Source organism: Mesoplodon densirostris, chromosome 5 (assembly GCF_025265405.1).
Source record: "Mesoplodon densirostris isolate mMesDen1 chromosome 5, mMesDen1 primary haplotype, whole genome shotgun sequence".
Taxonomy (NCBI): Eukaryota; Metazoa; Chordata; class Mammalia; order Artiodactyla; family Ziphiidae; genus Mesoplodon; species Mesoplodon densirostris.
In genome coordinates this window covers 88,737,429-88,751,000 of record NC_082665.1, presented here as the reverse complement: position 1 = coordinate 88,751,000, position 13,572 = coordinate 88,737,429, and the positions used below count along the sequence as shown (strand labels likewise).

Below are 13,572 nucleotides of genomic sequence, written 5' to 3'. Positions count from 1 at the left end.
AGACTCAGTATTTGTGGTGCACGGGCTTTGTTGCTCCCCAGAATGTGGGATCTTCTCAGACCAGGGCTCGAAACTGTGTACCCTGCATTGGCAGGCAGATTCTTAACCACTGTGCCACCAGGGAATCCCTCCATATTGTATTTATTCCTTTCATTTATTTTCTAAGCATATGAATTATTTTTCTCATTGATAAATTACTAATAAGTATAGACATGAATTTTATTAATATCAGTCTTCTCATGTGAATGCAGAACTCCTACAAGTCCCTTATGTTGAAATGGATTTATTTATAGGATATTTCACTATTATACATTTATTTTTATTCATATATGCACCCAAACTTACTTAACAGCCGAAATAACCCTCTAGGACTTATAGTTGCTTTAGATGAAGATAACACAGCAAAAGGAGACTTTTTCTGGGATGATGGAGAAACTAAAGGTAAGTTTCAAAGTGATATGCTTTTAAATATTCATTTCATGATGGGAAGTTTTGCTTTTATTATAAAATTGCACAAAAATGTCACAAGTTTTAATTTTTAATTGCTATTTTTAATCTATCTTAAGATTTTAGGTTACTTTATGAAATTTAACATTGGTATTTAAATTATGTATATTTGATTACAATATTTGGTTTTATCTTTTGGTTTATCATAAAAAGTCTTTGACAAATATAAATATCTTTATTAGAGTACTGTATAAAAATTAAAATAGGTAGTAAATACACAGATGTATAACTTGCATCCTATTTTCAACTATCTTATATGATTATAGTGGTTAAAACTAAACTTTTATTACTGTAAAAGAAAACCAACATTAAGGCTTTAGTTAATTAATGTAGTGGGGGAGGAATAAATTGGGAATTTGGGATTAACAAATACACAATACTATATATATATATAAATAGATAAACAACAAGGACCTAATGTATAGCACAGGGAACTATATTAAATATCTTTTAATGAACTATAATCGACAAGAATCTGAAAAAGTATATATATATATATATATATATATATATATATATATATATATATGTATAACTGAATCACTTTGCTTTACCTGAAACATTGTAAATCAATGATACTTCAATAAAAAAGCTTTAGTTATTTAATTTCAAATTATTTGAGATAATGATTTTGCCATATAAACGTATCACAATTTATTTCAATTATTAAATATCTTTTATTTAATTAGATCCAAATTTGAGAATTCAGTACACCAAGGGAATAAAAAGCGTCATTTTTGCTAATATTAAATTATGCCATAGAAAATTAATCTCTTTGAATTTACTTAGTTACAATCAGTCTCATAAATTTAAGGTTTTTTAATCTTATTTTTTAATAGAGGACTCTTAGGTATGTGTTTTATATATGTACATATAAAAAATTATAGTTTACCTTCTATTATAGCTCACTACTTTTCAGATATATTAAAGAATGCCCTATATGCCTTTGTATATAGTATATGAAACATCCAAATATCTCTAAATTAACTCCAAGAAATAGCCTATGTATTGGTGTGCTCTCTTACAATGTTGAAAATATGGAATCTATGAAAAAAATTCTGTTCTTTTTTAAGTCGTATCTCCTATGAATATGTAGATTATCACAACATATCTGCTCCACCAGATATATTGTCTTCCCCTTGTCAGTTGATGATAATTTCATCTCTACAAGATGCCAAAAACTTTAGAGTTCACTCTTGTCTGTCACAACCTAGGAATTTCTCTTGGTTCTACCTGGATCTTGGTTCTCTCATAAACTCCACCATTATCATCACTAGTTTTCATTTTAATTACGGCAATAGCTCCCTAACTGGTCTCTAGGTCAATAGCTCTTGTCAATCCCCCTTTTTTACATTCTATTTACCAACCAGCAGATAGAGTAATCCCTTTAAAAGATGATTCAAATCATCACACTTCTGCTCAAAACCCTCTATCAATTCTCCATTTTACTCAATTAAGAGCCACAGTCTTTTCCAAGACCTAGAGCATTCACTATGTCCTGTACATTTTACACACACATGCACACACACACAAACTGTGCCCTACCATTCTCCATTGCTCCTTCTACGTCAGCACACCAGCCTTCTCCCTCTTTCTCAAATACCTTAGAGTCAAACACACTAGGGTGAGCTCTGTCCTGAGAATAGATTCAAAGCATTTACTACATAGAAATTCTGTAAGAGAGGATTCCAGCAGAAGTAAATTTTTTCATAATCATCAGGTAAAGAATGTTGTTGAGATAATACCTCTATTGGTAGCATGTGGAACCTGAGTTTAAGGTTATTCTCATTTCTCAGATTATATAAATATTTCCAAATTCATTCCTTTTTTCTACTTGCAAAAAATTATATTGATAATTTACTTCATATAAAATGATTAAAAATATGGAGTTATGATTTAATCAGTCATTTAATATGATATCTATATACTGAAGTGTGTTAAAAAGTTAAAATCTAAAACTTCTGAATAATCAATCAAACACAAGACAATAAAACGACCTTCAGTTCGGGTTTTGATTCTATTTTTATTTCCTAGGATTAAAATTTTAAGTAAATTAATGTTATTCAAAGTATTGTATATAAATCCTAGTATTCCCTTTATATTTTCCACTCTGTTTCTTCCTAATTATTTTAGTTATAATCTTTAGTTCCTGTTAAAGAAACATGTTGATAAAAAGTTATGTTACATTTTTACATATATGATGCATAAAATAATTGTTTTCTTCAATTTTTCTCACTAAAGTTTATTGAAACTTTAACGTCTCCACATTCACTCATTCTTCAAATAATGAAAAATATACTGAAAGATGCAAACCAAAATTGTGGTGTGCCATTTCTTCCCAAAATAAACTGAATGTTACACAGTTTACTAAAAAGAGATAAAATATCATTTAAAAAATAGTTCTAATTATATATATTTTACTAAAAGTTTTGTGCTCTCTGAATTTCCAGAACTATTTTAACAGTCTTTGAAAAATCAAACTGGGCAAAGATGGATTCATTACCTTTACTTCCTGGGAAAATAAACTACCATAATAGTTTCATTTAAAGATAATTAAGAACCTTAATTTAAAAGAATAATCTGTTTAATTTGCTTCATTAATAAATAATATCTATTTTTAAAAAAATTCCCTGTGTTGTCTAACTGTAAAAATAAAACAGAATTTAACATTACATTTTGATCTGATATTTTTTTTTCACCATTTCAGATACCATCCAAAATGGCAACTACATTTTATATACATTTTCAGTTTCTAATGTAAGCATTCTCCTTGAACACATAGCTAAATATAATACCTTGTTAATGTCTAGACTGTGCCTTTTCTTGGAATGATGTTACATTTCTCTCCAGAAATCAGTGGAAAGAAACAAAATACATTGTTCAATTTAAATTATTAAATTATATATGAATTACCTTAAATTTTTATATTTCAATGTAATAGATGAGTTTCTGTTGATGAAAATGATACACAGAAATCTTCAGTCTTCTTGTAGCACTATGTCTAGTTTAAGCAATATGTCCTGGGAAAATAATCTCAATATATTTGAAAATGTTTTAATATACCAGTCACAGCCGTGACTGTCATGGATTTGGGGTGAAAATGAAAAAGCTATGCACAAGATTAAATTTTGAATAATTAGTAGCAATGTTTTTTGTAGAAATTAGATTTCTTCATATATTCTTTTTTGCCAAAGATAATTTATTCTTCATCAATGAAGAGAATGAGAAGGAATATACATGATTTGCATCATGCATAATTTATCTCTGAAAATAATTTTACAGCACGTATAGAAAACAATTTTAAAGAGTTACTAATAAGTGTATTTATATAGGGTACTTTGATGTGAAGAGCTGTTGGGAATGGAGAGATAGATGATTGGTTCTTTTCTTATTATACTATATTACTAAATACCAAATGCCATAATTTAATACTAAATAATACTAAATTATTAGTATTATCAGCATAAGTAAATTCTAAATTATACGAGATGTAGAACATTTTCTTAGAATTTTGGCTAATTCCTAAGCTCTCTTGTCTTGAGTTTTTCACTTAGCAATTTTCATAAAAATATGTATTGGTTAATTATTTTTATTTAGTAAATACACTACAGCTTATACATTTTTAGAACTATAAGATTTAATCAATATAAATACACTTGTTATTTCTGATTTGTATCCAATGACCTTCTACTTGATATATAATATTATATACATTTTTCAGAACAAATTAGATATTATATGCACACATTCGTCATACCAGGAAGGAACCACTTTAACATTTGAGACTATAAAAATCCTTGGGTTGATAGACACTGTTACAGAAGTTTCAGTGATGGAAGATAATCAACCAATGAGAGCTAACTACAATTTCACTTATGATACTTCCAACCAGGTAAATACAATCTTAATATATTTTAGTTAACACATACTCTCATATTTAACATTATATAACCATTCAGGCTCTTGGTTTTGTGATTTTTTTTTCTTCATTATATATCTTTCTTTTCTTTTCCTTTTGCTGGCAATATTCCATTTTAGGTTATCTCAATTTATGTTGAGATATCAACCTTAAGGTGAATTGATACTACTTCTCCCTCTCTATTTAATTTTATCTTGGATATCACTTATGTATGCCTTTTGAATATTTTTTGATACCATTCTCCTACCCTGAACTCTTACCTACTGCATATGATAAAGAATCTAAAAGTTTTACCTTCTCATTTAAGACTTCTTAAGATAATGTTTGAATCCATTATGTCAATTATCTCTTCTCCTTTCATGAACTCCCTTTGTCCTCAATATATCTTGTACTTCTCTTTCAAATTTTTGTTTACAGTCTCCCCTTCTAGTAGTCCCTTTCTTATCCTCATTCTTGCCTTGTTTAACAAGTGTACTAGAGAGGGAAAAGGAGTAACAGAATTGGGCTCAAATTCCAGCCCTGCAGTCTATGCATTTAAACACAATAAATTAATCTCTCATTATCTCAACTTCCTCATATGTAAAATGTCATATTTAATCATAATGTTGCTTCAGGTAAAAAATTAATTATTTAAAATGGTAGAGACAAAAATAATTTAAAACATGGAAGTGATTTTTATTGGCATTTACTTTTCTACCATTCCTATATTCCTAAATATTAGTAATGTTAGCATAAATTCTAAATTGAGATGTAAGACATTTTCTTAGAGTATTTTTGTCTAGCTTCTAAGTCCTCTGGCCCAGAGTTTTTCACTTAGGAATTTCCATAAAAATATGTATTGGTTAATTATTTTTTATTAGTAAATACACTATAATGTATATATTCCTAGGACTATAAGAACTAATCAATATAAATTTAAATAATACAGGCTTATTGAGAACTCTATGGCTCTAACAAAGATTATCAAGTGGTCATAATACAAAATTACTTCATTGTATGTTTTTACAATCCTAGTTTATATCTGTTTCTATTTTTATGCTAATGTAAAGATTTACAAAGACACTTGTAGATACATCTTTCTAATTCTCCTGTGCTTGGACACTATCCTTTCACTTTTTTTTTCTTTTTGCATAATACCATGTTATCTCCTCTCTAATTTGTCCCTCAAATATTATAAGCAGTGTATAAAATTAGGAAAATAAATAAATAATATTCCTCTCCTCTGACTCTGGGAGCCTCCAAATCAATCAAAGTGGTCAACATTTTCTTCCCTTTTTCTTCATTGAGGGAACTAATATTTATTTCATACCTGGTATGCCCCAAGCATTATGCTAGGTGTTTTAAATTTCACAGATAATTTATTCATTATCCCCATTTTACAGGGGGAGGAAATTGAAGATAAAACAGGGTAGATAATTTCCCCAGATTCATGAGCATTAATTATCAGAACTGAGAATTGAACACATCTGTATTTAAAGATAATGTTTTTCATCAGTATTCTATAATTTCTCATAGTTTTGAGAACTGTCTTGAGATTCTAGCTATTTCAGTGGCATGCCATGTTTTCTCTTTTCTATTATTTCTTTTAGTGTTATATTAAAATTATTAATGATTTGATTTGAAGAATTGCTGTGGGGTTGCTGCATTTTAAAAATGTTAAGTATTTTTAAATTGTCCAGTGGTCAGAAATATTTTAAAGTTTTCTTTCTCTTCAAAGAATCTACTAATTTACAATCTCATGTTTAACCTTGGAAGAAACTTTACTGTTCAATGGGATCAAGCTTTCTTGGAAGCTGAAAAGTTTACTTGTTATCCAGATGCAGACATTGCAACTAAACAACGCTGTGAAGAACGTGGCTGCTTATGGGAAACGGTAATAAGAATTTTAATTATTCATGATATGGCTTTCACATAAATGTTTCAAAGTAAACCGTACATATTATAATTTTAATTCTACTGCATATAAACTAAATTCAGCTAGAGAAGCATTTGGAATTTGAAATTAGGACTTCTAATAGATAATTTATCTTTATCTTAATTAATTCTTCAAAGACATAATTTAGTAAATGCCAGACTAAATGGTTGTGTAAGTTGCTTTCCAGGCATTTTGGATAGTGTTACTTTATTTAATAAACTAGAACTCTATTTGTTGCACTCTGTTAGATGTTAGTTGTGGCTGACTAGCTTAATTGAGCAAGGTATTATGCCAGTAGGGAGTAGTCTTTCAAAAGCATTGTCTCAAGTTATTAAAATTTCTGAAATTGATTGATGGGCTGTATCTGTTCCACTAAGAGGTGACAATTTCTGCCAGTAATTTTGGTCAAGATTTCAAGAACAGTGCTTCCCTGGTTGTGCAGTGGTTAGGAATCCACCCGCCAATGCAGGGCACACGGGTTTGAGCTCTAGCCCAGGAATATCCCACATGCCGTGGAGTAGCTAGGCCCATGCGCCGCAACTGATGATCTTGCGCTCTAGAGTCCACAAGCCACAACTACTGGGACCTGCGCACCTAGATCCTGTGCTCTCAACGGGAGAGACCACCACAATGAGAAGCCTACACACCACAAGGAAGAGTATGCCCGCTCTCCACAACTAGAGAAAGCCCACACACAGCAACAAAGATCCAATGCAGCCAAAAATAAATAAATAAAATTAATTAATTAAAAAAAAAACTTTCAACAACAATGATGGTCGTTGATAGTAGACGTTTTTACAGAAACAGATATGGGAAAAGTCCCCTCTTGCTGCACTCATTTTATTTTTTAAATTCTGAACTTTTGGTTACATCATTGGGTTTTGTCAGCAAAAAAAGAAATTATTTCATATAATCAATAAATTAAATGCATGTGTTATAACACTGAGAAGAGTCTAGACACATCTGCCAGCAACTTCCCAAAACTGTCTGCACTTATATGAGGGAATATATAGAATCTCTGCCACCAGAGAAATGGCCCTCATTCCTCTGCATTGCTTGATAAAGTAGCATAATCTTTACCATTAGGTAAGTTTATGGAAAAATTGAACAAAGAAGTGAGGAGGAGAAAAGATAATGAAATCAATAAAAACCAAATAGTGAAGTATCTTTCCAATATGCCTCCAAAATCTTCTTTTTAAATTCCAGCTCTTCATTCAAATCCATACCCATTCTCCATTGTGTTCAGTGCATGGTCACTTACTCTCATTATCACCTGAAACTAACACAACCTTGTTAATCAACTATACTCCAATATAAAAGTTTAAAAAATGAATATAAATGATATTCCAGTAAGAAAATACATCAACCTGAAGTAAGAATGTGCCTGGTATAGTCCACAAACAGCAAGGAGGCCATCGTGTCTGAAACAGAGTGAGTGAACGGAAGAACAGCAGAAGATGAAATTATAGACATATGGGAACAAATAATGTAGATCAATTACTTAGACCATTTTTAGGATTAAGATTTTTACTCCGAGATAGAATACTTCTGGAGAGTTTTGAAAAGATGAATGAGAAAATTAAATTTCCATCTTAATAGGACTATAATGGCTCTGTGTTGAGAACAGACTGTTAGAAGAATAAGGCAGGGAGACCAGGAAAGAGGCTGTTACAGTAATCAAAATAAAATATTGGTAGATTGAGCCACAGTGGTAATGGTAGAATTAGTAATAAGTGTTTGCCTTTTCTGCATATTTTAAAGATAAAGCCAAAAATTGTTGCTCCTTGATTGGATATAGAATATGAGAGAAGGGTAAAAATGACTTCAAGTTTTTGGTTTAAACAGCTGGAAAAAAGAAAGTTGATAGTAACAAAGATGGACAAAACTGCGGAAACAAACATGGAGGGGAAGAATTAAGATTTAGACAAATTAAGGTTGAGGTACTCAATACAAATCCAAGTGCAGTTTTCCAATTGTGAGATGTAAACTAATGAAACTGAAAATTCTATATCATTGGTAAGATCTAAAATTTAGAGTCAACATATATACAGTGTTTAAAATCATGTGATGAGAGGACATCATCAAAGGAATGAGCCTGAATAGAAAAGGGAAAAGGTCAAAAACTAAACCCTGAATCATCCAACATTTAGACTCAGGGAAATGATAAGGAACCAGAAAAGAGGCTGAGAACAAATTGTAAAAGAAGTAGGTTGAAAACAGATAAAATGTTGCTTCCTGTCAGCCAAGTGAACAAAGCGTTCCAAGACAGAGAAAATTATCAACTGTGCAAATTATACTTATAAATCAGTAAAATAAGAACTAGAAACTGAAGTATGGATTTGGCAGCATGGAAATCTTTGGTAACTATTACAAGAGAAATACTGATGGAATGCTGGGATTTAAAGCCTGGTCAGAGTGAGAATGAGATTCCAGTAAGAATGAAGAGACAAATTAGAGAGAGTGAATATAGCAAACCTTTTATATTTTGCTCTAAGGAAAGCATAAAAAATACAGCAGTAGGGCTTCCCTGGTGGCACAGTGGTTGAGAGTCCGCCTGCCGATGCAGGGGATACGGGTTCGTGCCCCGGTCTGGGAAGATCCCACATGCCGCGGAGAGGCTGGGCCCGTGAGCCATGGCTGCTGGGCCTGTGCGTCCGGAGCCTGTGCTCCGCAATGGGGGAGGCCACAACAGTGAGAGGCCCGCGTACAGCAAAAAAAAAAAAAAAAAAAAAATACAGCAGTAATTTGAGAAATGAGTGAGGTGACAGTTTCTTTTAAGATGGGAGAAATCAAATTGGTTTATGCCATTGAGAATAACCAATAATAAGTGGAATATTAGTGATGCAGGGCAGAGAATTGAGAATTGCAGGAGAAATGTCTTTGTTGGCAAGGAGGCATGGGATTGGGTGCACGAATGAAATGGTTCACCTTAAATAGAAGCGTAGACCATACATATTTTGTAACAGGAGGTAAAGAGGTGGGTGGGTAGTTGTGGTGTTTCGTTCTGATTTTTCTCCCAATTACTTTCTTTTCCATACTAAAATACTAACGAAAATCATTAGGAGATGATGAGAATAGGGAGGGGTTTTGTGGCTGGCGAAAAAAGGAAAATGTTTTCCAAGGCAGTGTGATAGTGAGTGAACTAGGCAAATATAGTATGATTGATCTTTTGGACCCACTCTAACTTTCATGATTATATAAAGGGAGAGCAGTCTACATGATTGTGTGCATTTTTCAAGCCATTCAGCCACACAGTTGTAGGCACTGAGAATGTAGAGGATAGGTTTTTTTCCCAGCATTGTTGTTTTGCAACTGAGTGTAAGAAAGCAAGTGAGGGACATAGTGATTGAGATTATATGAAAAGGGGTGGTTTAGATGGGATTTATACAGTTTCCATAAATTAAATCACAAGATTATTTTCATCCTAACTACAAAAAATAACAATGCTGATAAACTACCAGGAAAGATAAATGAGAACACATAAAATGATAAAGGGAAAGTGTTACTGGGCAGAAAGATAGCTATGAAGCAGACATATATAGACATTCTAAAGTCATTTTCTAAAGTTGACCATTTTCCTGGTTCCATTGGCACTCGATTCCATGCCTTTGGAATGAGTACTGAAGTATTCCTATCAGTTAAGGATTGCCTGAAGCTGAAGGTATCAGAGACCTAAAATCTGATTTGGTTAAACAAGACAGGATTTATTTTTCTATTACAGAAAAAATCTCAGGCCTAATATTCTGGTATCTAAATGTTGTCACTGTCCCCTATTTATCATTTGTCTTTCATCCACAAAGTTTTATTATACAATTACATATGCATTCCAGGCCTGGAAGGTGGAAGAGCAAAGGATATCCTAATTTAATCAGCTTATATCCTTTTCTTTTAAGGAGATTTGTGTGTGTGGGGGGAGTCACATACAACTTCCTCAAAAGAGACTGGGAAATATAGATGGGCACATTGCTTCTTCCAACAATATATTAATTTCATAAGAAAGATGGGAGAATGGATTGTGGTAATGCAGCTGGCCATCAAAGCCACAGTGTTTCATTCTTTTTCTGAGGTCTTAGCTGCCACCCCTATACAAATTAATTTGCCCTGATCTTTGGCCACAGTTCCTATTATAATACTGATCAGGATGTAATTAACCAATAGAAAGACCAGTCATGAAATAAAGAATAATATACTTTGATTATAAGTAAAAGAAAAGAACTTTAAATTCATGCCACTCTGAGGGTTATTGTAGAGTCATTTTACACAAAAAAAAGGCAGTAATCAATAAGAAGTGTAAAAACAAACTTATGATCAAAAGTTATGAGTAATATACTTAATTATTTTCAGAGACAACACAATCATCTATATTCTGAATTGAAAAACTATGACATTTGATTGTTCTGCTCTACCTGTATGTCTTTAGAGTCAAAATATAAATATTCTAAACATTTTACTACATGGTGTGTCATGTTGCCTAATAGATATTTTGTGCTATGACTGCAATTTCATTTTAGTATTAAACAATAACATTTGTAAATCATACAACATGTGATTAACATGTCTACCTTATTTTTTTTAATATTACAATGCTTACAATTTGTGACAATGAACTTGTCTTGTTTTTAGGCTCCTTTAGGATCCAAAACACCTGAGTGTTACTTTCCTAAAGAAGACAACTCTTACTTAGTCCAGTCAACTCATTACTCATCATTGGGTATAACAGCTGACCTCCAGCTGAATACTGTAAAAGCTCGAATAAAGCTACCTTCCGATCCCATCCCAACTCTTCATGTGGAGGTGAAATATCATAAAGATGATATGCTGCAGTTTAAGGTATGTTTAATATAAACTATTAATATAAACTATCTCAATGCATGATTTCATCTCTCAAGACAGATTTTAAATAGATTTGGTGCTTGGATTTTTCATGTAATACTAAGGATTATTTATTGGGTTGATGACATTTTGATTCTATAAAGTAAAGTGCTTTTTTTCCAACAGAGCTCATAGATAGATGAACAATAAATAATTTTTTTTGGTTTTTGCTATCTTTGTGAATAATTAAACATATAGTGGTGTTTTTTAATTATTTAAATTCTTGATAAATCACTTAGAATTGGACTATGTTGTTTGTCCCATTAAAATAAACAAAACAGAAAAAAATAAACACAATAGGATGCTTACTGTTTCCATTATTTCTTTTTAAACAGTGATCTGAATTTTCTGGCCAATGCAATAAGAAATACAAAAGAGAGAATTTCTTTCAATAGTTACACTTAGCAATTATTTTTTACCTAAGAGCTTCAAGGGAATCCATTAAGAAAACTATTAGAAATAGTACTGACTCATATATGACAAATGGAAAGCAATTTCAACTCATACAATCAAAAAAAATATTAAGACCTCACAAGCAGACATTTAACAGAAAAAGAAATAAAATTTGGAATAAAATATTAAAGTACTTATACTCATTAAAAATAAAAGGAACTAAAGACAAATACAAAGAATGGGAAAGCTAAATTTGAATAATCATGTAGAAAATGGTTTATCCTCATCAGCAAGGAAATAAATGACAGTTTGAGAAATAAATGCTTTTTAGTTTAACATATAATAGTATTAGAGTACACATTTTAGTGAGAATATTAATTAGTACACTAATTCTGGAAAACAGTTTGCCAATAGTTTATCAAGGATCCTAAAAAGTTAGAATACTCTGACCTAATATTATCACTTATAAGTATTGTACTGGGGAAATAAAGACATGAATGAAGATAAATTAGCATTAATATTCATTGTAAGATCATACATAAGGCAAAAATATTGAAACAATTTTGTCTAACCATGACGTGATAAATAATTTTGTGTATGCATATAAGTGAATATTTAGCTTTAAAGTTCTCTTTTTGAAGATTTCTCATTGTATGGAAAAATGAATTATAAAACATTAAAACAGGTAAAATACAATACATAATTTGAGTCCATTACATATCTATGTATGTGTATAGAATTCTATATAGATATATGGGCCATGGATATAAAATTAGGAATTATGATAAGAATTCTAAATATTCTTGTTTGAACCATTATTGAAATTATTTAATGATATGTACCTAATATGTTGGCAATAAGAACAAAACATACCTGTTTTCATTATCTCTCTGTAATAGATTTATGACCCCCAAAATAAGAGATATGAAGTTCCAGTACCATTAAACATTCCAGCTACACCGACAAGTACTTATGAAAATAGACTTTATGATGTTGAAATCAAGGAAAATCCTTTTGGTATCCAGATTCGAAGGAGAAGCACAGGAAGAATTATGTAAGTGATTCAATTATTTGATATGAAGGATATTTTCACTGTGCTAGCATGTCATCACACCAAAAGTGGTTTTAGGTGCATGTATTAAATAATTTGGCTTATTTTAACATTTAAAAACTAAAGTCAGCAAACCATTAACAGTTGGTGTAAAATTTTATTTACACTTTGGATGTGATGAATTTCATTATTAAATATCAGACCTATTCTTCTAATCAAGTTGAGAACCAAAACGAAGACTCCTATTGAAAAGCATGATGAGTGTTGTCAAAATAAGCAGTTGGAAATGTGTTATGTAAATATTTTATTAGAACAATTGAAATTGGAGTTTTTTGGTCCTGGAATTTGATAGAGTTAATACTATCTTTGCCAGGAATTGATGAAATGAAATTAAGATATACACATATAGATATGTTTTTATGTCTAATGAATAAACATAAATTTTAAAATATTACCTTTATTTGGTAAAAAGCTCTACAAACTACAGTGTATTAAAAGATACTTCTATGTAATTTAAGCTTTCCCTGCTATCCTTTACAACATGCTGTCACGATGTATTCAGTTATTGTCAGTATGGATACAAATAATGAAGAAAATTGTTTATATTGTTTTAAAATTTTGTTGTTATGATAATAGTTTTGTTCCAAAGGAGAAGAAGCAAAATGATTTTGTAGAAAATTCCTGATGCAGAGGCATTATTTATTGCTATTCAGGAAGCATTACTCTTTAGTAAATACTTTTTCAAAATCATTAATATAAAAATTTGAATATGTCTCAAATTCTTTTTAATACTTATGTTTCCTTTCCCTGCCAACTTTCTTTTCTTCTTCTTTTATCTTCTTCTTACAAATGACATTCTCTGTAGCACATTTCTTCTGGATTTCTTCATAAACTCATGTTTTTATAAATACAAAA

At 30.9% G+C, this 13,572-nt stretch overlaps 1 protein-coding gene across 1 annotated transcript in view; it reads left to right on the top strand.

Annotated features, from left to right (window-relative positions):
* SI (sucrase-isomaltase) overlaps positions 1-13,572 on the top strand; it is a 105,903-nt gene that overhangs the window by 54,603 nt on the left and 37,728 nt on the right. Inside the window, exons 21-26 of the mRNA XM_060100016.1 lie at positions 353-441; positions 3,215-3,264; positions 4,229-4,399; positions 6,144-6,299; positions 10,965-11,171; positions 12,506-12,660. Of these exons, the coding sequence (XP_059955999.1) occupies positions 353-441; positions 3,215-3,264; positions 4,229-4,399; positions 6,144-6,299; positions 10,965-11,171; positions 12,506-12,660 (828 nt within the window). The remainder of the gene's footprint in view (positions 1-352; positions 442-3,214; positions 3,265-4,228; positions 4,400-6,143; positions 6,300-10,964; positions 11,172-12,505; positions 12,661-13,572) is intronic.